Genomic DNA, 24270 nt, shown 5'->3' with positions numbered 1-24270 from the left:
GCTGCGGGGGGGGGGATCCATCGGCGCCTGAGGGGCCCGACCCCGCCCCCAAATGTCCCCAGTGCCCCCCCAGTGTCCCCAGTGCCCCACTGGGTTGGGAACTGGGGATACTGGGAGGGCACTGGGGGGGGCCGGAGGGGACTGGGGGGCTTTTTGGGGGGTCCGGGGTTCTTGGGGAGGGGTTGTAGATCCCCCTCCATGGAGTGTCCAGGGGTTTTTTGGGGGGTCTGGGATTTTGGGGGGGTCTGGGGTGACTTTTGGGGATTTTTGTTTTTTTGGGGGGAGTTTTGGGGGGTCCTCAAAGGGGTCTGGGGGGGGGGGGTCTCCCCCCAGGAATTTGGGATTTGCCTCGAGGGGGGTTTGGGGTTCACCCCGGGGGGGCGGGGCCTATTGGGAGGGGTTGGGGTTACCTGGGGGGGCGGGGCTTGGGACTCACCTGGGGGGGCAGGTGGGGGGGAGGGGCTTCTCTGGATCTGGGGGGGTTCGGGGGGTTCGGGGGGGTCCCGTTCCGGGACTGTCCAGTGGAGCCCGAACGGGAACCGGGATTGGAACCGAGATTGGAACCGGGACCGGGACTGGGATAGGGATGGGCTCGGGAGCGGGACTGGGACCGGAATTGGACCGGGAGCGGGATCGCATCAGGACCGGAACTGAATCGGGACTGGATTGGGTCCGGACCGGGAGTGAAATTGGATCGGGACCAGGACCGAAATTGGACCGGGAGCGGATCGAGATCAGAACCGGATAGGGATCGGAACCGAGACCGGAGCGCGATCAGAATCGGCCCAGGATCGGGATCAGAACCGTCTCCAGAGTGGATCCAGGCTCGGAACCGGAACCGGACAGGGATCAGACCCGCGACCGGATCGGTAACAGAACCAGCCCGGGATCAAGACCAGAAACAGGACCGGGATCGGGGTCCGAACCGGACCGGGAGCGAAACCGGGGCTAGATCGGGATCAGAACCGTCCCCGGACCGGGATCGGGGTCCGAACCGGACCGGGAGCGAAACCGGGGCTGGATCGGGATCAGAACCGTCCCCGAACCGAGATCAGAACCGCCCCGGCTCGGAACCGTCCCCGGGCCGTGCTCCGCTCCGGGCGCGGCGGGGCCGCTCCCGCTGCCGCTGCGGGGCCGCTGCGGGGCCGCTCCCTCCCGGGGCTGTCCCGGGCCGCTCCCTGTCCCGGGGCCGGGCCGGGCCGGGCCCTCCCCGCGGGGCGGGGGAGGCTCCGCCGCCCTACAAGAGCCGGGACCCGCCCGGGCGCGGCCACTCCGCACGGACCCGCCGGGGCCGCTCCGGGACCGCCGGCACCGGCACCGCCGCCAGGAACCGGCACCGGGCATGGCCCGGCCCGGCAGCTGAGCCCACTGCGCGCAGGTACCGGCCGGGCCGGGACGGGACCGGGACAGAACCGGGACGGGACCGGGAACCGAACCGGGACCCGCCGGGAGGGGCGAGGGGGGGTCCCCGGGACTGTCCCGGGGGTGTTTTGGGGGAGTTCTGGTGGTCCCGGGTCTGTCCCGGGAGTTCTCGGGTGGGTTCGGAAAGTGTCCGAGGGCGTCCCGGGGGGCTCCGGGAGCCCCGGGAGGGCGGGGGGGCGTCCTGGTGGTCCCGGGAGGGGTTTGGGGGGCTCCGGGAGAGCCGGGAGTGGGTCCCGGTGGTCCCGGGGGTGTTCCAGGGGGTCCCGGGGGATTCCGGCGGTCCCGGGACTGCCGTGGGGGTGCAGGGGGGAGTCCCGTGACCGTCTCGGGGGGCTCCGGTACCGCCGGGGGCTTGGCGGGGTTCGTTTGTCTCGGGGGGCTCCGGTGCTGCCGGGGGTGTCCCGGGGGGGCTCCGTGAGCGCCGCGGACTCCACGGGACAGAATCGGGGGGGTGGGGGGGCCCACGCGTGTCCCGTGATCGCCCGGGGGGGGCTCTGGGATCCCGGGGGGAGCGTCCCGGGGGTCTCCCGAGCTGCACGGGACAGCCCCGGGGGGTCCCGCGCGTGCCCCGGGGGTCCCGGGAGGTCCCGGCCGCGCTCAGGGCGTGGCCCCCCCTTCCCCCCCCTCCGGCCGCGCCCGGGGAGTCCCCGTTGGGGGCGGGGCCGCGGCGATTCCCCCCCCTCTCCCCCCCCTCCGGGCCCCTCCCGCCGCTCCCGCCCCGCCCGGGCCGCGGGGACCCCCGGAGGGGGGGTCCCGGTGCCGTTTTTGGGGTGGGGGGGATCCCCGGGATCCCGTGAGGGCGCGGCCGCGCGTGGGCGCTCGGTTAATGAGGGTTCGTTAATTAACGCTCATCAGCGCGGGGGTGGGGAGAGCTCGGCGCTTTTGGGGGGGCGTTAATTTTGGGGTTCGCTTGATCCCCCAAAACTCCAAAACCCGAGGGGTCGGTGGGGAAGGAGGGATTTGGGGGGGGGTGAGGAGGGGGGGGAGGAGGCGCGGGTTCCCCCCCTCCCCCCCGCGCGCCCGCTGCGGTTTTGGGGCGCGGCCGCACCCGGGCGCCACTTCCCCCTCTGTCCCCCCCCCCCCCGGGGACACCCCCACCCCATTTTGGGGAGCGAGGCCACCCCCGAGCCTCCTGGGGACCCCCGAATTTTATTGGGGGGCGATTCCTGCGCGCGCCCCTCTCTGAACATTTTCGGGCGCACGCGGCGCTTTTGGGGGTTCCCGGGGGGGGGTTTGGGGAGGGGGCCGGGGCGGGGTTTGGGGACACCGCCGGAGTGTCCCGGCGCCACCGCGTGTGGCCGCGGGCAGCGTCCGGGCAGGACCCGGTGGAACCGGTCCGGGACCCTCCCGGATCCCCGCGGTCCCCGCCGCCCGCGGGACTCTCGCTCCAGCCGGTCCGACCGGTACCGGCCGCGGGCCCCGCCCGCTCCTCCTCCTCCTCCTCCTCGTCCTCCTCATCCTGGGGCTTTTTCTCCCATTTTTTCTCACTTTTCCCTGTTTTTTCCTCTGTTTTTTCTCCGATTTTCCTCCCGTTTTTTCCCATTTCCCCCCGTTTTTTCCTCTATTTTTTCTCCCATTTCCCCCCATTTCTTCCCATTTTTTCCCGTTTTTTTTTTTTTTTCCTCTACTTTCCCACCCCCCATTTTCCGATTTTTCCCCCGGTTTTTGGGGATGGTTTTCCGGGATTTGGCGGGGTTTCCTGGGAGGATCCCGGGCCCTGCGTCACCGTCGCCGTCACCAGGAGGTGACACCAGGGGGTCCCTCGGGGAGCACTGGGGAGGATGAGGAGGGTCCTGGGGGTCCCTGGGAGGTGGCGCTGTGACAGTGCCACTGCGGGGGTGACACCAGGCGGTCCCTCGGGGAGCAGAGAGGAGGATGAGGAGGGTCCTGGGGGTGACACCCTGGAGGTGGCACCACGGGGGGGGGACGACACTGCGAGGGTGACATCGTGGGGTCCTCGGTGACCGGAGGGGAGGGGGAGGGAGGTGCTGGGGGTGACTCTGTGGTGGTGGCACCGGGGGTGTCCCGGGGGCGACCCCGTGGGGTGACACCCCCTCGGTGACCGGACACGAGGCTGGCGCGGGGCGGTTTTCGGGTGATTAAGGGACATGTGGTGGCCTCAGCAAATTGTCGCTTTGTGGCCCCGAAGCCGCCGCGCTCGGCACAAACACCCGGGGGGGGGACTCTGGGGGGACCCCAAAACAGCATCCAAGGGTGGGGGTCTCATCAGTGTCCCCGTGTCCCCAAACATCACCCCACTGTCCCCATGTCCCCCCAGTGTCCCCACACAGCCCCCCGGGTTGGTGGCCGTGGCTTTTTGAGGTGCGGGAGTGGTGCGGGGACACACCGGGGTGACACCGGCCAGGGTGACACGGCTGCGGGTGACACGGGTGACATCTCATCCCTCTGCGGCTTTTTGGGGGCGGGGGGAGGGACACTAAAAATACCGGGAAGGGGCCGCACGTGGTTTTCACCCCAAAAATAGCGCGGACTTTGTGGCGGGGGGGGTTGGCATTGCCGCGGGGACACGCGAAGGTGGCCCCTGTGTCGCCAAGGGGGGGGTGGGCCCTCCTGTCACCCCCCCCGAGCCGCGGGAGAAGAGGGAAAATCGTGGAAAAATGGTGGAAAAGGCGGGTTTTGGCTCATTTTTGAGCCGGGCCGCTCCCAGCGCTCGGGGCCGCTCTGAGTCACCCCCGGTCCCCCCCCTTGTCCCCCCCCCCGGTTCCCCCCGCCCCGCTCTGAGTCACCAACCAGTTTGGCCGACACCGCGCGGAGCCTTCCAGAGGCTTCCGAGCCCGAATTGTCCCCCTTGGGGACACCCCGGGGCGGGGGGGGACACCCCAAGGTGGCACCGGGCAGCGCCCCCCCCCCATCCGGAGCCCCCCCGGTGCCACCGCCCCGCTGGGGACGGTCGGGAGGTCCCTGCTTATCCCCGGGGTGTGACAATCCCGGCGCTGTCACCCCCCCACCCCCGCCACTGTCACCTTCTCTGCAGCAGGGACACGCTGGTGGCTCGCGGCCACCCCTGAGGTCACCAGGACCCTCCGTGCTGTCCTCCCAGGGGTCCCCTCCCGGTTTTTGGGGTGGTTTTGGGGAAGGGAAAGGACAAAAAAAAACCAAACCCAGAATTTCCTAAAAACAGTGAAATCCCCTCAAAACACCAGGAACTGATCGAGGCGGGGTTCAGGTGACGCAGGTGACAAGGGACAGGTGACATCCCCACGCTGCCCCACCCTTCCCGATCCCCCCTGCTCTGGAATTCCCACATGTCCCCGGTGTCCCCCCGATGTCCCGTGGGTGTCCCCGGTGTCCCACGATGTCCCCCGCTGTCCCCTCCAGGCCGGGGAGGTGACGCCGGAGTCGCCGCGAGGTTCCCGAGCGAGGGCCGAGGATTCCTGGGGCTGATTCGGCCGGGACTGGGACCCCACAGAGGTCAGTGGGGCTGGTCCGGCTCCTCCTGACCCCTCTCCGGACCCCAGACCCCGTGTCTGGCCACACCCATGACCCCAAACCCTGTGTCCGACCACTCCCCTGCCCCCAGACCCAGCATCCACCCCTCCCCTTGACCCCAGACTCATTGTCCAGCCCCTCCCCTTGACCCCCGTGTCCGGCCCCTCTTCGGACCCCAGACCCTGTGTCCAGCCCCTCCCCTGACCCCAAACCCAGCGTCCAGTCCTGCCCTGACCCCAAACCCTGCATCCATCCCCTCCTCTTGACCCCAGCCCCCATGCCCACCCTCCGACCCACTGTCCACCTCCAGCCCCCGTGTCCAGCCCCCGTGTCCACCCCCTGACCCCGTGTCCAGCCCTGTGACCACCCCCAGCTGCTGTGTCTGTCCCCTGACCCTGTGTCCGGCCCCTGTCCTGCCCTGCTGACCGTGTCCTGGTGCAGATGGAGCGGGAGGAGGAGACGCGGGAGATCCTCCTGCCCAACTGGCAGGGCAGCGGCTCCCACGGCATCACCATCGACCAGACCGATGACGGCGTCTTCGTCCGGCGCGTCCAGCAGAACTCTCCGGCTGCCCGCATGGGTGTGGTCAAGGAAGGTGGGGACAGTCGGGGGCTTTGGGGACACCTGGGACATCCTGGTGGCGCTTGGGGCATTTATTCTTCCACCCCCGTGGGTGGCGACCCCATGGTTCAAGTCCCACCCAAACCTGTGGGTTTTAGGGTTAAAACTGGAGTTTTGGGGACCTTCAGGACATCTTGGTGGCGCCTCAGGAGCTTCTGCCTCTGTCCCCATGGGCAGTGACCCCCCAGGTGCTCTTCCCTGAGGGTTTTGGGGGGAAAAACAAGAGTTTTGGAGCATTTTCATCCATCCTGGTGGCACTTTGGGTGTTTCCTCCTCCCTCCTTGTGGACGATGACCCCATGGTCACACACGATGGGGACAGGGTGTCCTGGTGTCCCCCCCTGAAATCCCTGACCTGGCTGTCCCTTGTCCCTGTCCCTGCAGGGGATCAGATCGTCAGCGCCACCGTCTACTTCGACAACCTGCAGTCGGGGGAGGTGGCGCAGCTGCTGCAGACCATGGGCCACCACACAGTGGGACTGCGGCTGCAGCGCCGCGGGGACCGGTCACCCCTGCCCGGACAGCCCTGCAGACACGAGACCTTCGTGCCCGGCAGCCCCGAGGTCATGCTGGTGAGTGGTGGTGACAGGGGGAGGAAGAGGAGGATGAGGAGGAGGATGGGGATGAGGGGGAAGGATGAGCATGAGGAGGATGAGGATGAGGATGGGGATGAGGAGGAAGCAGCCTCCCGGTGCTCACGGCGGACATCTCCCATCCCCAGAGCGGCGATGACGAGGAGTACCAGCGCATCTACACCACCAAAATCAAGCCCCGGCTGAGGTCCGAGGAGGGGCCGGACACCGAGGCTGGGGGGATGCAGAGCCGGACCATCACGGTCACCCGCAAGGTCACCGCCTACACCGTGGACGTCACCCGGCATGACGGCGACCTCGACGTCCTCGGTGGTGGCCCCGATTTCAACGTCCGGATCCCGACACCAGAGCTCGGGCTGACGTCTGGTGCCGACACCAGGAAAAGCCCGAGCGGGGCTGGGGGGCTTCACCTGCAGACCCCAACAGATCCGGCACTGCCCCAGAGCCAAATTCCTGCTGGAGAAACTGGAAAATCCATCCCGGGCTGGAAGGGCTCTGGCGCCTTCCCGGGGTCGCCCAGGATTGAGGCCAACGGACAGATGGGAGAGCTGGACACGGGATTCCACGCCACGGGGCCCCACGTGTCTGGTGGGGCTCCGTGTCCACAGGGAGAGGTCGCCAGCTCCTCGCCGCCCGTGGATGTGGGGAAAATCAAGATCCCGACATTGAAAATCCCCAAATTTGGGTTCCAGGCTGGCGGTGAAGTTCCGACCCCCAGGATGGACGTCACTTGCTCGCCCGGAGCGGAGGTTTCATCCCCATCTGTCAAAGCCCCGGTGCCCCAGGTGGACGTGGCGGTCAAAGGTGCCACCAAGGTCCCCTCCCCTCCACTGGATGTCCCTGGCGTGGAGGTCCCGGCCCCTGATGGCGCCAAGGGGAAAATCAAAATCCCGCACATGACCTTCCCCAAATTCACCATCGCAGACGCCACCGTGGAGGTCCCCAAGGGCGTGGCAGTCCCTGAGGTGGCCCTGGAAGGAGAATGGAAAGGTCCCACGTTCAAGAAGGTGGAAACGCCCCAAATTTCGCTGTCAGACGTGAACCTGAACTTGAGGGGCCCCAGGGTGGAAGGCGACCTCAAAGGACTCAGCCCCAAGGGGCTCCAGGTGGACGTGAAGGGTCCTGAGGTGCAAGTGGCCAGTCCAGGGGGTGGCCTGAAGGGCGTGGAGATGGACGTTGACGTGAAGGGGTTGAAGGGAGGAGTGGACGTGTCCGTGCCGACTGTGGGGGGTGAATTGAGGGGGCCTCAATTGGACCTTAAAGGGCCCCAGATTGGGGTGGAGGTGCCTGGAGTTGACATCAACGGCCCCGCGGTGAAGATGCCCGAGATGAGCATCAAAACCCCCCAAATCTCTGTGCCTGATGTCGACCTGAGCCTCAAAGGGCCCGGAGTGAAGGGAAATCTGGACATTTCCGCCCCAAAACTGGAAGGAGAGCTGAAAGCCCCTGGACTGGACATCAAAGGCCCCAAAGTTGAGGTTGAGAGCCCAGAAATGGAGATCCAGGGGCCTGAGGGGAAACTGAAATTCCCCAAGCTAAAAATGCCCAAATTTGGGGTGAAGGGAGAGACCCCCAGTGTTGATGTGACCCTTCCCAAAGGGGCAGTGGATGTTTCTGGCCCCAAGGTGGACGTCAGCACTCCAAGCGTGGACATCAAGGGCCCCAAAGTGGACATTGAAGCACCTGAAGTGGACATTCACAACCCCGAGGGAAAATTCAAGATGCCCAAATTCAAGATGCCCAAATTTGGGATGCCCGGGGTCAAAGCAGAAGGTCCCGAGGTGGACGTGAACCTCCCGAAAGGCGGCATGGAGGTGTCCGGCCCCAAGGTGGACATTGAGGCACCAAGTTTGGACATCCAGGGGCCTGAAATGCACCTCAAGGCCCCCCAAATCTCCGCTCCTGATGTTGACCTGACCCTCAATGGTGCCAAGGCCAGCAGTGACTTGGACGTGTCCGTGCCCAGTTTGAAGGGCCCTGAACTGGATATCAAAGGCCCCAAAGTCGAGGTTGAAGCACCAGATTTGGATGTCCAAGGGCCCGAGGGCAAACTGAAGTTCCCCAAGCTGAAAATGCCCAAATTTGGGGTGAAGGGAGAGAGCCCCGACCTCGAGGTGGCCCTTCCCAAGGGCAAAGTGGACATTTCGGGTCCCAGCGTCACCTTCGACGTCCCCAGCGTGGACATCAAGGGCCCTGCAGTGAAGATGCCTGAGATGAGCATCAAGACCCCCCAAATCTCCATGCCCGACATCGACCTGAACCTCAAAGGGCCCAAAGTCAAGGCAGACCTTGACATTCCCACCCCAAAACTGGAAGGGGAGCTGAAAACCCCCGGACTGGACATCAAAGGCCCCAAAGTTGAGGTTGAAGCCCCAGATTTGGACATCCAAGAGCCCGAGGGGAAATTAAAGTTCCCCAAGCTGAAAATGCCCAAATTTGAGGTGAAGGGAAAGAGCCCCGACCTCGAGGTGACGCTCCCGAAGGGGGAGATGGACATTTCCGGCCCCAAGGTGGACATCGATGTCCCGAGTGTGGATGTGGAAGGGCCAGAGGTCAAAGGGAAAGGTCTCAAGTTTAAAATGCCTGAACTCAATGTTCAGACCCCAAAACTCTCCATGCCAGATGTGGATTTGGGGTTGAAGACCCCGAAACTGAAGGGGGACGCTGGAATTTCTGGGCTGAAGGGCCCCAAAATCGACGTGAAAGGCCCCAAAGTGGATGTGGAAAGTGCCAAAATTGATGTGAAAGGTCCCAAGATCGATGTGGAAGGGCCCAAGGTGGATGTGGAAGGTCCCAAGTTGGATGTTGACGTGCCTGAGGTGGACTTGGAATGTCCAGAAGGGAAGATAAAAGGCCCCAAATTCAAGATGCCGAAACTTAACATTAAATCACCCAAAATCTCGATGCCGGACGTGGATTTGAACCTGAAGGGACACAAGGTAAAGGGAGAGGTGGACGTGTCCCTCCCGAAGGTTGAAGGTGATGCCGGCGTCAACATCAAGGGGCCGAAGGTGGACGTGGAGGTCCCAGATGTCCACCTGGAGTGTCCAGAGGCCAAACTGAAAATGCCAAAAATGAAATTGCCTCATTTCAACGTGTCCACCCCCAAGCTGGAAGGGCCCGAGGTGGATGTTACCCTGCCCAAAGGAGAGGTGGACCTCTCTGGGCCAGAGGTGGACATTGAAGGTCCAGAGGTGGACGTTGGAGGAGTGGAAGGGAAATGGAAAGGTCCCAAGTTCCGGATGCCGAAGCTGAACATCAAATCCCCCAAAATCTCAATGCCAGATGTGGACTTGAACCTGAAGGGACCCAAACTGAAGGGAGAGGTGGACGTGGCAGTCCCCAAGCTGGAAGGGGACTTGAAAGCTCCAGAAATGGACATTAAAGGGCCAAAGGTGGACATTGAGGTGCCCAGCGTGGATTTGGAGTATCCCGAGGGGAAGGTCAAAGGCCCCAAGTTCAAAATGCCCGAGATGCACATCAAGACACAGAAGATCTCCATGCCGGACGTGGACATCAACCTGAAGGGCCCCAAGGTCAAGGGCGACGTGGACGTGTCCCTTCCAAAGCTGGAAGGTGACCTGAAGGGTCCTGAACTGGACATCAAAGGCCCCAAAGTGGACATTGAGGCACCTGATGTCGACATTCATGGCCCTGAGGGAAAATTCAAGATGCCCAAATTCAAGATGCCCAAATTTGGGATGCCCGGGGTCAAGGCAGAAGGTCCCGAGGTGGACGTGAACCTCCCAACAGGAAACCTGGATGTGTCTGGCCCCAAGGTGGACATTGAAGGTCCGGAAGTGGACGTAGAACTGCCAGAGGGGAAGGTGAAAGGCCCCAAGTTCAAGATGCCCGAGATGCATTTTAAGACACCCAAGATCTCCATGCCCGACATTGACCTGAACCTGAAAGGTCCCAAGATCAAAGGTGACGTTGATGTTTCTGTCCCTAAGCTTGAGGGTGACCTGAAGGGCCCTGAACTGGACATCAAGGGCCCCAAAGTGGACATTGAGGCACCCGATGTTGACATTCACGGTCCAGAGGGAAAGTTCAAGATGCCAAAGTTCAAAATGCCCAAATTTGGGATGCCCGGGGTCAAGGCAGAAGGTCCCGAGGTGGACATGAACCTCCCAACAGGAAACCTGGATGTGTCTGGCCCCAAGGTGGACATTGAAGGTCCGGAAGTGGACGTAGAACTGCCAGAGGGGAAGGTGAAAGGCCCCAAGTTCAAGATGCCCGAGATGCATTTTAAGACACCCAAGATCTCCATGCCCGACATTGACCTGAACCTGAAAGGCCCCAAAGTGAAGGGAGATGTCGATGTCTCTGTCCCTAAGCTTGAGGGTGACCTGAAAGGTCCTGAAATCGACATCAAAGGCCCCAAAGTGGACATTGAGGCACCCGATGTCGACATTCATGGCCCTGAAGGAAAATTCAAGATGCCCAAATTCAAAATGCCCAAATTTGGGATGCCCGGGGTCAAGGCAGAAGGTCCCGAGGTGGACGTGAACCTCCCAACAGGAAACCTGGATGTGTCTGGCCCCAAGGTGGACGTTGAAGGTCCGGAAGTGGACATGGAGCTGCCAGAGGGGAAGGTGAAAGGCCCCAAGTTCAAGATGCCCGAGATGCACATCAAGGCCCCCAAGATCTCCATGCCCGATGTTGACTTCAACCTGAAAGGTCCCAAGATCAAAGGTGATGTCGATGTTTCTGTTCCCAAGCTGGAAGGTGACCTGAAGGGCCCTGAAATTGACATCAAAGGCCCCAAAGTCGATGTTGATCTCCCTGATGTGGAGCTGGGAGGTCCTGAGGGGAAGATCAAAGGCCCCAAGTTCAAGATGCCTGAGATGAACATCAAAGCCCCCAAGATCTCCATGCCGGACGTTGACTTCAACCTGAAGGGCCCCAAGGTCAAGGGTGACATCGATGTCTCTGTCCCTAAGCTGGAAGGTGATGTTAAGGGTCCTGAGCTGGACATCAAAGGCCCCAAAGTGGACATTGAGGCACCCGATGTTGACATTCACGGCCCTGAGGGAAAATTCAAGATGCCCAAATTCAAGATGCCCAAATTTGGGATGCCCGGGGTCAAGGCAGAAGGTCCCGAGGTGGACGTGAACCTCCCAACAGGAAACCTGGATGTGTCTGGCCCCAAGGTGGACATTGAAGGTCCGGAAGTGGACGTAGAACTGCCAGAGGGGAAGGTGAAAGGCCCCAAGTTCAAGATGCCCGAGATGCATTTTAAGACACCCAAGATCTCCATGCCCGACATTGACCTGAACCTGAAAGGTCCCAAGATCAAAGGTGACGTTGATGTTTCTGTCCCTAAGCTTGAGGGTGACCTGAAGGGCCCTGAACTGGACATCAAGGGCCCCAAAGTGGACATTGAGGCACCCGATGTTGACATTCACGGTCCAGAGGGAAAGTTCAAGATGCCAAAGTTCAAAATGCCCAAATTTGGGATGCTGGGGCTAAAGGGAGAAGGTCCTGAGGTGGACGTGAACCTTCCGAAAGGGGACTTGGATTTGTCCGGCCCCAAGGTGGACGTTGAGATGCCGAGTGTGGACATTGAGGGCCCTGAGGGGAAGATCAAAGGCCCCAAGTTGAAGATGCCCGAGATGAACATCAAAGCCCCCAAGATCTCCATGCCGGACATTGACCTCAACCTGAAAGGCCCGAAGGTCAAGGGGGGTCTTGATGTCTCTGTCCCCAGATTGGAGGGCGACCTGAAAGGTCCGGATGTGAGTATTAAAGGTCCGAAGTTGGATGTGGATGTTCCTGATGTGGACGTTGAAGGTCCCGAGGGGAAGTGGAAAGGACCCAAGATCAAGATGCCTGAGATGAACATCAAGGCACCGAAATTTTCTTTGCCTGATGTCGACCTGAACCTGAAAGGTCCCAAACTGAAGGGAGAAGTGGATGTGACTGCCCCAAAAATTGAAGGTGACGTGAAAGTGCCAGATCTGGAGTTGAAAGGACCCAAAGTGGACGTGGATGTCCCTGACATCGAACTGGAGGGCCCTGAGGGGAAGGTGAAGGGCCCCAAGTTCAAGATGCCCGAGATGCACTTCAAAGCCCCCAAGATCTCAATGCCGGACTTTGATCTGAACCTGAAGGGCCCCAAAGTGAAAGGGGACGTGGACGTGTCCGTCCCGAAAATCGAGGGAGATTTGAAGGGCCCAGACGTCGACATCAAAGGCCCCAAAGTCAATGTCAACCTCCCTGACGTTGACCTGGAGTGTCCGGAAGCGAAGCTGAAAGGCCCCAAGTTTAAGATGCCCGAAATGCACTTCAAAACCCCCAAAATCTCCATGCCCGACATTGATTTGAACCTGAAAGGCCCAAAACTGAAGGGGGACGTGGACATCTCTGGCCCCAAACTGGAAGGCGATTTGAAGGGCCCAGATGTGGACATCGAAGCTGCTGGTCCCAAACTGGACATTGAAGCTCCTGCCGTGGACATTGATCTCCCAGAGGGGAAGGTGAAGGGCCCCAAGTTCAAGATGCCCGAGATGCACTTCAAGGCCCCCAAAATCTCAATGCCAGACTTTGATCTGAACCTGAAAGGCCCCAAGGTCAAGGGCGACATCGATGTGTCCCTGCCCAAGCTGGAAGGTGACCTGAAAGGTCCAAAAGTGGACACTGAGGCTCCAGATGTGGAGCTGGAATGTCCAGAAGGGAAGATCAAAGGCCCCAAGTTCAAAATGCCCGAGATGCACATTAAGGCCCCCAAGATCTCCATGCCCGACTTCGATCTGAACCTGAAAGGCCCCAAGGTGAAGGGGGACGTTGATGTCTCAGTCCCCAAGCTGGAAGGGGACCTGAAAGGCCCCGAAATTGACGTCAAAGGCCCCAAAGTTGATGTCAGCCTTCCTGACGTTGAGCTGGAGTGTCCAGAGGGGAAACTGAAGGGCCCCAAGTTCAAGATGCCTGAGATGCACATCAAGGCCCCCAAGATCTCCATGCCCGACATCGACCTGAACCTGAAAGGCCCCAAAGTGAAGGGGGACATTGATGTCTCTGTTCCAAAGCTCGAGGGAGATTTGAAAGCACCAGACATCGACATCAAAGGCCCCAAAGTCGATGTTGACCTCCCTGACATTGAGCTGGAAGGGCCTGAGGGGAAGATCAAAGGCCCCAAGTTCAAGATGCCCGAGATGCACATCAAGGCCCCCAAGTTCTCCATGCCCGATGTCGACTTCAACCTGAAAGGCCCCAAAGTCAAAGGCGATGTCGATGTTTCTGTTCCGAAGCCTGAGGGTGACCTTAAGGCCCCCGAAATCGACATCAAAGGCCCCAAGGTGGACATTGAGGCACCCGATGTCGACATTCACGGCCCTGAGGGAAAATTCAAGATGCCCAAATTCAAGATGCCCAAATTTGGGATGCCCGGGGTCAAGGCAGAAGGTCCTGAGGTGGACATGAACCTCCCAACAGGAAACCTGGATGTGTCTGGCCCCAAGGTGGACGTTGAGATGCCGAGTGTGGACATTGAGGGCCCCGAGGGGAAGGTGAAAGGCCCCAAGTTCAAGATGCCTGAGATGCATTTTAAGACACCCAAGATCTCCATGCCTGACATCGACCTGAACCTGAAAGGTCCCAAGATCAAAGGTGACGTTGATGTTTCCGTTCCCAAGCTGGAAGGTGACCTGAAGGGCCCTGAAATTGACATCAAAGGCCCCAAAGTCGATGTTGATCTCCCTGATGTGGAGCTGGGAGGTCCTGAGGGGAAGATCAAAGGCCCCAAGTTCAAGATGCCTGAGATGAACATCAAGGCCCCCAAGATCTCCATGCCCGATGTTGACTTCAACCTGAAGGGCCCCAAGGTCAAGGGTGACATTGATGTCTCAGTCCCTAAGCTGGAAGGGGACCTGAAGGCCCCTGAAATTGACATCAAAGGCCCCAAGGTGGACATTGAGGCACCTGACGTCAACATTCATGGCCCAGAAGGGAAAATAAAGTTCCCCAAATTCAAGATGCCCAAGTTCGGGATGCCCGGGGTCAAGGCAGAAGGTCCTGAGGTGGACGTGAACCTTCCAACAGGAAACCTGGATGTGTCTGGCCCCAAGGTGGACATTGGAGGTCCAGAAGTGGACATAGAACTGCCAGAGGGGAAGGTGAAAGGCCCCAAGTTCAAGATGCCCGAGATGCACATCAAGGCCCCCAAAATCTCCATGCCCGATGTCGACTTCAACCTGAAGGGCCCCAAAGTGAAGGGGGACATCGATGTCTCTGTTCCAAAGCTCGAGGGAGATTTGAAAGCCCCAGACATCGACATCCAGGGCCCCAAAGTCAATGTTGATCTTCCTGATGTTGAGCTGGAAGGGCCTGAGGGGAAGATCAAAGGCCCCAAGTTCAAGATGCCCGAGATGCACATCAAGGCCCCCAAGTTCTCCATGCCCGATGTCGACTTCAACCTGAAGGGCCCCAAGGTCAAGGGTGATGTGGACGTGTCCGTTCCAAAACTGGAAGGTGACCTGAAGGCCCCTGAGCTGGACATCAAAGGCCCCAAAGTGGACATTGAAGCACCTGATGTCGATATTCATGGCCCAGAAGGGAAAATAAAATTTCCCAAATTCAAGATGCCCAAATTTGGGGTCCCCGGCTCCAAAGCGGAGGCACCAGACGTGGCCGTGAACCTCCCAACAGGAAACCTGGATGTGTCTGGCCCCAAGGTGGACATTGAAGGCCCAGAAGTGGATGTGGAGCTGCCAGAGGGGAAGGTGAAGGGCCCCAAGTTCAAGATGCCCGAGATGCACATCAAGGCCCCCAAGATCTCCATGCCCGATGTCGACTTCAACCTGAAAGGTCCCAAGATCAAAGGTGACGTTGATGTTTCCGTTCCCAAGCTGGAAGGTGACCTGAAGGGCCCTGAAATTGACATCAAAGGCCCCAAAGTCGATGTTGATCTCCCTGATGTGGAGCTGGGAGGTCCCGAGGGGAAGATCAAAGGCCCCAAGTTCAAGATGCCTGAGATGCACATCAAGGCCCCCAAGATCTCCATGCCGGACGTTGACTTCAACCTGAAGGGCCCCAAGGTCAAGGGTGACATCGATGTCTCTGTCCCTAAGCTGGAAGGTGATGTTAAGGGTCCTGAGCTGGACATCAAAGGCCCCAAAGTGGACATCGAAGCACCTGATGTCGACATTCACGGCCCAGAAGGGAAAATTAAAATGCCAAAATTCAAGATGCCCAAATTTGGATTTTCCGGGCCAAAAGTGGAAGGTCCAGAGGTGGACGTGAACCTCCCTGAGGCCGATGTCAACATTTCGGGTCCAAAGGTTGACGTTTCTGTCCCTGACCTGGACATCGAAGGCCCAGAAGGGAAACTGAAGGGCCCCAAGTTCAAGAAGCCGGAGCTGCAGTTCAACGTCCCCAAAATCTCCATGCCCGACATCGACCTGAACCTGAAAGGCCCCAAATTGAAAGGTGACCTCGATGCTTCTCTTCCCAAGGTCGAGGGCGAGCTGAAAGGCCCAAAAGTTGACATCAAAGGGCCAGAGCTCGAGCTGGAGGGGCCGAAGGCTGACCTCGAAGGAAAAGGTAAAAAATCCAGGTTTAAACTTCCCAAGTTTGGCTTTTCTGGCCCAAAAGTTCAAAGCCCTGAGGTGGACGTGAAGCTCAAAAAACCTGAGGTGGAGCTGTCTGGACCGAAAGTTGAGGTTCAGGCTCCAGATTTGGATGTCCAGGCGAAATCCAAAGGTTCCAAATTCAAAATGCCTTTTCTCAATATTTCTTCACCCAAAGTCTCGATGCCAGATGTGGAGTTGAACCTGAAGGGGCACAAAATGAAAGGGGAGTTTGACCTGTCCACCCCCAAATTGGAAGGGGAGATGAAGAGTCCCGAGGTGGACATCAAAGGCCCCAAGGTCAACCTTGAGACCCCTGATGTGGATGTTCATGGCCCAGAGGGTAAAATCAAGATGCCCAAGTTCAAAATGCCCAAATTTGGTGTTCCTGGGTTTAAAGGGGAGGGGCCAGAGGTGGATGTGAACCTGCCAACAGGAGAACTGGATGTGTCTGGTCCCGAAGTGGACATTGAAGGCCCAGAGGTGGACATTGAGGGGCCAGAGGGGAAGATCAAAGGCCCCAAGTTCAAGATGCCCGAGATGAACATCAAAGCCCCCAAGATCTCTATGCCTGACATTGACCTCAACCTGAAAGGCCCCAAAGTGAAGGGGGATGTGGATGTGTCCCTACCCCAGGTGGACCTGAAAGGACCCAAATTGGACGTAGAAGTTCCCGACCTCGATATTGAAGGTCCGAAAGGGAAAATAAAAGGCCCCAAATTTAAAATGCCTGAGATGAACATCAAAGCTCCCAACATCTCCATGCCAGACCTGGACCTGAACCTGAAAGGCCCCAAGGTGAAAGGGGGGGTGGACATTGATCTATCCACACCGAAAATCGAAGGGGACGTAAATATGCCAGACATCAACGTCAAAGGCCCCAAAGTGGACATTGAAGGCCCAGGGCTGGACATTGAAGGGCCTGAGGGGAAGATCAAAGGCCCCAAGTTCAAGATGCCCGAGATGCACATCAAGGCCCCCAAGATCTCCATGCCCGACGTTGACTTCAACTTGAAGGGCCCCAAGGTCAAGGGTGACATCGATGTTTCTGCTCCAAAGCTGGAAGGTGACCTGAAGGGCCCCGAAATCGACATCAAAGGCCCCAAGGTGGACATTGAGGCACCTGATGTCAACATTCACGGCCCTGAGGGAAAATTCAAGATGCCCAAATTCAAGATGCCCAAGTTTGGGATGCCAGGGCTGAAAGGAGAAGGTCCTGAGGTGGATGTGAACCTTCCAACAGGAAACCTGGATGTGTCTGGCCCCAAGGTGGACATTGAAGGTCCGGAAGTGGACGTAGAACTGCCAGAGGGGAAGGTGAAAGGCCCCAAGTTCAAGATGCCCGAGATGCATTTTAAGACACCCAAGATCTCCATGCCCGACATTGACCTGAACCTGAAAGGCCCCAAAGTGAAGGGGGATGTTGATGTTTCCATTCCCAAGCTGGAAGGTGACCTGAAGGGCCCTGAAATTGACATCAAAGGCCCCAAAGTCGATGTTGATCTTCCTGATGTTGATCTGGAAGGACCTGAGGGGAAGATCAAAGGCCCCAAGTTTAAGATGCCTGAGATGCACATCAAGGCCCCCAAAATCTCCATGCCCGACTTTGATCTGAACCTGAAAGGCCCCAAAGTGAAGGGTGACATCGATGTCTCTGTTCCAAAGCTCGAGGGAGATTTGAAAGCACCAGACATCGACATCAAAGGCCCCAAAGTCGATGTTGACCTTCCTGATGTTGATCTGGAAGGACCTGAGGGGAAGATCAAAGGCCCCAAGTTTAAGATGCCTGAGATGCACATCAAGGCCCCCAAGATCTCCATGCCTGACATTGACCTGAACCTGAAAGGCCCCAAAGTGAAGGGGGACGTTGATGTTTCCGTTCCCAAGCTGGAAGGTGACCTGAAGGGCCCTGAAATTGACATCAAAGGCCCCAAAGTCGATGTTGATCTTCCTGATGTTGGTCTGGAAGGACCTGAGGGGAAGATCAAAGGCCCCAAATTCAAGATGCCTGAGATGCACATCAAAGCCCCCAAAATCTCCATGCCCGACTTTGATCTGAATCTGAAAGGCCCCAAAGTGAAGGGGGACATGGACGTGTCACTGCCGAGTGTGGGAGGTGACCTGAAAGGGCCGAAGGTGGATGTGAAAGGCCCTGAGTTCAATGTTTCTGCCCCAGATGTTCAAATCGAGGGCCCAGAAGGGAAGGTTAAAGGCCCCAAGTTCAAGATGCCTGAGATGCACATCAAGGCCCCCAAGATCTCCATGCCTGACATTGATCTGAACCTGAAAGGCCCCAAGGTGAAGGGGGACATTGATGTCTCTGTTCCAAAGCTGGAAGGGGACCTGAAGGGCCCAGACATCGACATCAAAGGCCCCAAAGTCGATGTTGATCTTCCTGATGTGGAATTGGAGGGACCTGAGGGGAAGATCAAAGGCCCTAAGTTCAAGATGCCTGAGATGCACATCAAGGCCCCCAAGATCTCCATGCCCGATGTCGACTTCAACCTGAAAGGCCCCAAAGTGAAGGGGGACGTGGATGTGTCCCTTCCAAAGCTCGAGGGTGACCTGCAGGGCCCCGAAATTGACATCAAAGGCCCCAAAGTCGATGTTGATCTCCCTGATGTGGAGCTGGGAGGTCCCGAGGGGAAGATCAAAGGCCCCAAGTTTAAGATGCCTGAGATGCACATCAAGGCCCCCAAGATCTCCATGCCCGACGTCGACTTCAACTTGAAGGGCCCCAAGGTCAAGGGTGACATCGATGTCTCTGTCCCTAAACTGGAAGGTGACCTGCAGGGCCCTGAAATCGACATCAAAGGCCCCAAGGTGGACATTGAGGCACCCGATGTCAACATTCACGGTCCAGAGGGAAAATTCAAGATGCCCAAATTCAAGATGCCCAAATTTGGGATGCCCGGGGTCAAGGCAGAAGGTCCCGAGGTGGACGTGAACCTCCCAACAGGAAACCTGGATGTGTCTGGCCCCAAGGTGGACATTGAAGGTCCGGAAGTGGACGTAGAACTGCCAGAGGGGAAGGTGAAGGGCCCCAAGTTCAAGATGCCCGAGATGCATTTTAAGACACCCAAGATCTCCATGCCCGACATTGACCTGAACCTGAAAGGTCCCAAGATCAAAGGTGACGTTGATGTTTCCGTTCCCAAGCTGGAAGGTGACCTGAAGGGCCCTGAAATTGACATCAAAGGCCCCAAAGTCGATGTTGATCTCCCTGATGTGGAGCTGGGAGGTCCTGAGGGGAAGATCAAAGGCCCCAAGTTCAAGATGCCCGAGATGCACATCAAGGCCCCCAAGATCTCCATGCCCGATGTTGACTTCAACCTGAAGGGCCCCAAGGTCAAGGGCGACGTGGACATCTCAACTCCCAAGTTCGAGGGTGACCTTAAGGGTCCTGAGCTTGACATCAAAGGCCCCAAGGTGGACATCGAGGCACCCGATGTTGACATTCACGGCCCCGAAGGGAAATTCAAACTACCAAAATTCAAGATGCCCAAATTCGGGATGCCGGGGCTGAAGGGAGAAGGTCCTGAGGTGGACGTGAACCTTCCAACAGGAAACCTGGATGTGTCCGGCCCCAAGGTGGACATTGAAGGTCCAGAGGTGGACATTGAGGGTCCTGAAGGAAAACTGAAAGGCCCCAAGTTCAAGATGCCTGAGATGCACATCAAAGCCCCCAAAATCTCCATGCCAGACCTCGATCTGAACCTGAAAGGCCCCAAAATCAAAGGTGATGTGGACATGTCTCTGCCAAGCGTTGAAGGAGAGCTGAAAGGCCCTGAGGTCAACATCACTGCCCCCGACATCAGCATCGACAGCCCTGAGGGCAAATTCAAACTCCCCAAGTTCAAGATGCCCAAATTTTCCATGCCTGGATTCAAAGGGGAAGGGGTGGACGTTGATGTGACCCTCCCCAGGGGTGACATCGACATTTCGGGCCCCAGCATGGATGTGGAGGCTCCTGACCTGAGCGTGGACGGGAAAGTCAAAGGTCCCAAATTTTCCATGCCCGAGATGCACATCAAGGCCCCCAAGATCTCCATGCCCGACGTCGACTTTAACCTGAAGGGCCCCAAGCTCAAAAGTGATGTCGATGTTTCTGTCCCGAAAATGGAAGGTGACCTGAAGGGCCCTGAAATTGATATTAAAGGCCCCAAAGTTGATGTTGATCTCCCTGACGTTGATCTGGCAGGTCCTGAGGGGAAGATCAAAGGCCCCAAGTTCAAGATGCCCGAGATGAACATCAAGGCCCCCAAGATCTCCATGCCCGATGTTGACTTCAACCTGAAGGGCCCCAAGGTCAAAGGGGACATTGATGTCTCTGTCCCTAAGCTGGAGGGGAACCTGCAGTGCCCAGATGTCGATATCAAAGGCCCCAAGGTGGACATTCAGGCACCGGATGTGACCCTGGAAGGGCCCAAGGTCAAGATGCCCGAAATTCAGGTCAAGACCCCCCAGATCTCCATGCCCGACATCGACCTGAACCTGAAGGGCCTGAAGATGAAAGGTGACTCCGACCTGCACGGGCCCAAGCTCGAGGGGGGTCTGAAGGGCCCCGAGGTCGATATCAAAGGCCCCAAAGTCGACATTGAGGGCCCGGCGGTCGACGTCGATGGTCTGGGGGGGAAAGTGAAGCTGCCCAAAATGAAAATGCCCAAATTTGGCTTTAAAGGGGAAGGTCCTGACGTGGATGTGAAGTTGCCAAAGGCCGAGGTGGATCTGTCCGGCCCCAAGGTTGACCTCAGCCTCCCGGAGGTCAACGTTGAGGGTCTGGAGGGCAAAGTGAAAGGTCCTAAACTGAAAATGCCCGAAATGCATATGAACGTCCCCAAAATCTCCATGCCTGAGATAGACCTGAACTTGAAAGGCCACAAAACCAAGGGCGGCTTTGACATTTCAACCCCGAAGGTGGAAGGTCACCTAAAAGGGCCTGAGGTCAACCTCAAAGGCCCAGAATTCGGGGTCAAAGGCCCTGAAGTTGACGTTGAAGGTCCCGACCTGAGCATCGAGGGCCCGGAGGCCAACATCAAAGCTCCCAAGTTTAAAAAGTCCAAGTTTGGGTTTGGGATGAAAAGCCCAAAGGCGGAGGTGGATTTACCAGAGGCAGAGCTGAATGTGGAGTCACCTGAGGTCAATCTGTCTGGGAAGGGGAAGAAGAGCAAGTTCAAGATGCCCAAAATCCACATGAGCGGCCCCAAAGTGAAGGGGAAGAAGGGGGCATTCGATGTGAACGCGGCGGGGGCGGAGCTGGACACGGAGCTCAACGTTGCCAGCCCCGACGTCACCGTCAAAGGTGATGCTGCCGTGAAGTCGCCCAAAGGCAAGAAACCCATGTTTGGGAAAATCTCCTTCCCAGATGTCGAATTTGACCTCAAATCGCACAAGTTCCGAGGGGAGGCCTCAGTGGGGGTCCCGAAAGTCGAGGGGGATCTGGAGGTGTCGGTGCCGGCGGTCAAGGGCGACCTCAAGGGCCCGAGTCTCAACATGGACATTGAAGGTCCCGATGTGAACCTGAAAAGCCCAAAATTCAAACTCCCCGGGGTCCAGGTGGGCGCTGGGGATGTGAAAATCAGGGGGGACCTGAAAGGCCCTGGGATCGATGTCGCCATTCCCTCGGTCGCGGTGCCAGATGTTGACTTGGGCGTGAAAGGACCAAAAGTAAAAGGTGAAGTCAGCATTGCCGGAGCACAACTGGAAGGTCCCGAGGGGAAACTGGGATGGCCCAAGGGGGGCAAAATGGGTTTGGGGCTGGAAATGCCGGATGTGGACTCGGATGTGGATGTGAAGCTCACAGGGCCCCAAATCTCCGGACCTGAGTTTGAGGGGAACCTGAAAGGACCAAAATTAAAGGGAGACTTGGACGTTTCGGGCTCCGTGGAAGGGCCCGGCGTCACCCTGGACGCGCCCAGCCTTGACCTCGGCGGCTTGGGGGGGAAGGTGAAGCTGCCCAAGGTCAAGTCCCCGACGCTGGAGGTCAAGGGGGGTGTCCCCTGCTCCGTCCAGTCCCCGGGGGCCTCCCTGGACCTCAAGGGGCCCTCGCTGGATGTCTCCGGCCTGGATTTGGATGTCAACCTGAAAGGACCAAAGTTGAAAGGAGACATCGGCGTCAAATCCCCCAAAGCATCGGCAGACGACTCTGGCTTTGAAATTCTGGGGGGCACCATCAAACTCCCGTCCCTGAAGCTCCCCCAGTTCGGCATCTCCAGCCCCAGCATGGAGGGAGGGGATGCAGGGGTCACTCTGGAAGGTCCCCAAGTGAAGGGGGGGCTGAAGGGCTCCGGTTTGGAGCTGGAAGGCCCCGAGGTGGAACTGAAAGGGCCGAAATTCCCAACACCAGCGTCTCCCGGCGTCCCTGTGCCGGACGTTGATCTGAGGCTGAAAGGACCAAACCTGGATGTGGCTGGTGACATCAAAGGGTCAAAGGTCAATGTGGAAGCCCCTCATGGAGGGGTGAGCGTCCACCTGGAGGCTCCGGAAGTGTCTGGCTCAGGATTGAATGTCAACATGAAAGGGCCAAAGGTCAAAGGTGTGGCCGAGGTGACGCCGCCGTCGGTCAGCACTGGCGCTGGAATGTTCCACGCCTCCGGCCCCAAGGTGGGCACTGGGGCCGGCCCCGAGGGCAGCCAGGTGAAAGTATCCTTCCCCAAGCTGCGGATGCCAAAATTCGTCTTCTCTGAGCCTGAGGCCAAGGGCCGGGAGGTCGGGGTGGACGTCGACTTCCCTGGGGCCGACGTGGCCGAGCCGGAACCGGATGAGGCTGAGGCGAGGATGAAGAAATCCAAGCTGAAGATGCCCAAATTCAACTTCTCCAAGCAGAAAGGGCGGAGCGGTGGCACCCTGGGGTCCCCTGAGGCGTCAGGGTCGGTGTCGGGCTCCAAGGGCGACCTGAAGAGCTCCAAGGTGAGTCTGGGCTCAGCCGAGGGCGAGCTGGAGGCCGAGGCGCCGGCGGCCAAGGGCAAATTCTCGCTGTTCCGCAGCAAGAAGCCGCGGCCGCGCTCGTCGTCCTTCAGCGATGACCACTCGGCCGAGCTGGACGCCGCCGCCAAGCAGCCCAAGAGCAAATTTGGGACCTTCGGCGGCATCGGCTCCAAGGCCAAGGGGTGCTACGAGGTCACAGCCGGGGATGAGGACGCGGGGCGGGCACTGGGGTCCCCCAAGTCCCGCCTGTCCTCATCCTCGTCCTCCGAGGGCGTCGGTGGCGCTGCCCGGGGCGGCTTCCGCGTGCCCGGCGTGGAGCTGGCGGTGGCCAAGCGCAAGGAGTGACCGCTGGGGGAGGGGTTGTACATAGGCCTGGACGGAGGGACCCCCACATGTACAGAAATGGGGGGAGGGGTTGGGGGTCCCCCCGAAATTTTGGGGTCCCCCTCGGGGTCCCTACGCTCGCTCTGGCCCCGCTGAGAGCTTCACTTCTTCCCTCCCAATTTATCCTTTTTTTGATATTTTTATTGGGGTTTTTTTTCGTTCTCCCCTGTTTTTTTCCCCTCCTCCCCCTCAAAAAATTTTCAGTGTTTGGTTCATGGAAATGAATTTTTTTTTTTTCCTCTGTTTTAACCTTTTTTTTTTTTTGGCTTTTTTTTTTTTTTTTTTGCGGGGCTGAAAGTTCTGTTGGGTCAATGGATTTATTGGAAATGCAGCAGAACCTTTTGGTTTTTTGGTTTGTGAAATAAATAAACCAAAACTGTGGATTTATTAATAAAGTAACCACATAAACCAAAACCGTGGATTTACTAAAAAACTATAAACCAAACCCATGGTTATATTAAATAAATTAACCAAACCCATGGATATATTAAAAATATAAACCAAAGCAATGGATTTACTGAAAATAGAAACCAAATAAAATGAAATTATTAAAAAAAAACCCTTAAAAATGTGGATCCATTAAAAAAAAGGTGTTATTAAAGAAATAGATTTTAAAAGTAATTATAAATAAAATAGATTTATTAAAAGAATTAACAGAGATAAAATTGGGTCCGTTAAGAAAATAAACCAAAGAAGAGGGTTGTATGAAAAAGATCGAATAAAATGGATTTATTGAAAGAAAGAAACCAAAAAATATGGATTTATTACATAAAATAAACCAAAAAACATGGATTTAGTAATAAAAATAAACCAAAAAACACAACCCCGGCCTGTGAAACCGAGAAGAGTCCCTGGAGCTTGGAAGATTTAATCCATGGCACAAAACCTGGAGATCAAATGACTCTGGGGAGGACGGAGCGAGCCCAGAGCCGCTCCCAAGGTTTTTCCTGCAGCTTTATTTTCATTTTTTTGGCGGTTTTATGGCTGTTTTTTGTTGTATTTGTTACATTCTTTGTATTATAATTTGGGAAAAATCTCCCAATTTTTGTCTTGTTCAGCCCCCAAAATAAAAATGTGCATTGGGCATCTGGGATAAAGTTTTGTTTATGAGAATTTTTCGAGTTTAAATAAAAAAAAAAAAAAAAAAATCCAGAAAAAAACCCCAACCCCCCTGAAAATATAAAACCGTTCCCTTTGCAGCACTTTAACGGTGAATTAACGGGAGAAAAACCAGGGTGGAAAATGCAAATAAAAAATGTTTATTAACCGCGACTTCGGTGCATTTGGGTTTTTTTTTTTAAGCTCCAA

The 24270-nt window shown here is 57.7% G+C and overlaps 1 protein-coding gene across 1 annotated transcript; it reads left to right on the top strand.

Annotated features, from left to right (window-relative positions):
* Positions 1-1275: 1275 nt before the first annotated feature.
* On the top strand, positions 1276-24227 carry AHNAK (AHNAK nucleoprotein). The gene is made up of 5 exons (XM_082300375.1): positions 1276-1378; positions 4762-4854; positions 5314-5467; positions 5877-6064; positions 6214-24227. The coding sequence occupies exons 3-5, from the start codon at positions 5314-5316 to the stop codon at positions 22921-22923; spliced, it is 17052 nt and encodes a 5683-aa protein (XP_082156501.1). The 5' UTR covers positions 1276-1378; positions 4762-4854; the 3' UTR covers positions 22924-24227.
* The last annotated feature ends 43 nt before the right edge of the window (positions 24228-24270 follow it).

The sequence above is a fragment of the Coloeus monedula genome (genome assembly GCF_965178545.1).
Source record: "Coloeus monedula genome assembly, chromosome: 39".
Taxonomy (NCBI): domain Eukaryota; kingdom Metazoa; phylum Chordata; class Aves; order Passeriformes; family Corvidae; genus Coloeus; species Coloeus monedula.
The sequence above is the reverse complement of the archived record's forward strand: the minus strand, read 5'-3'. Positions and strand labels throughout refer to the sequence as shown.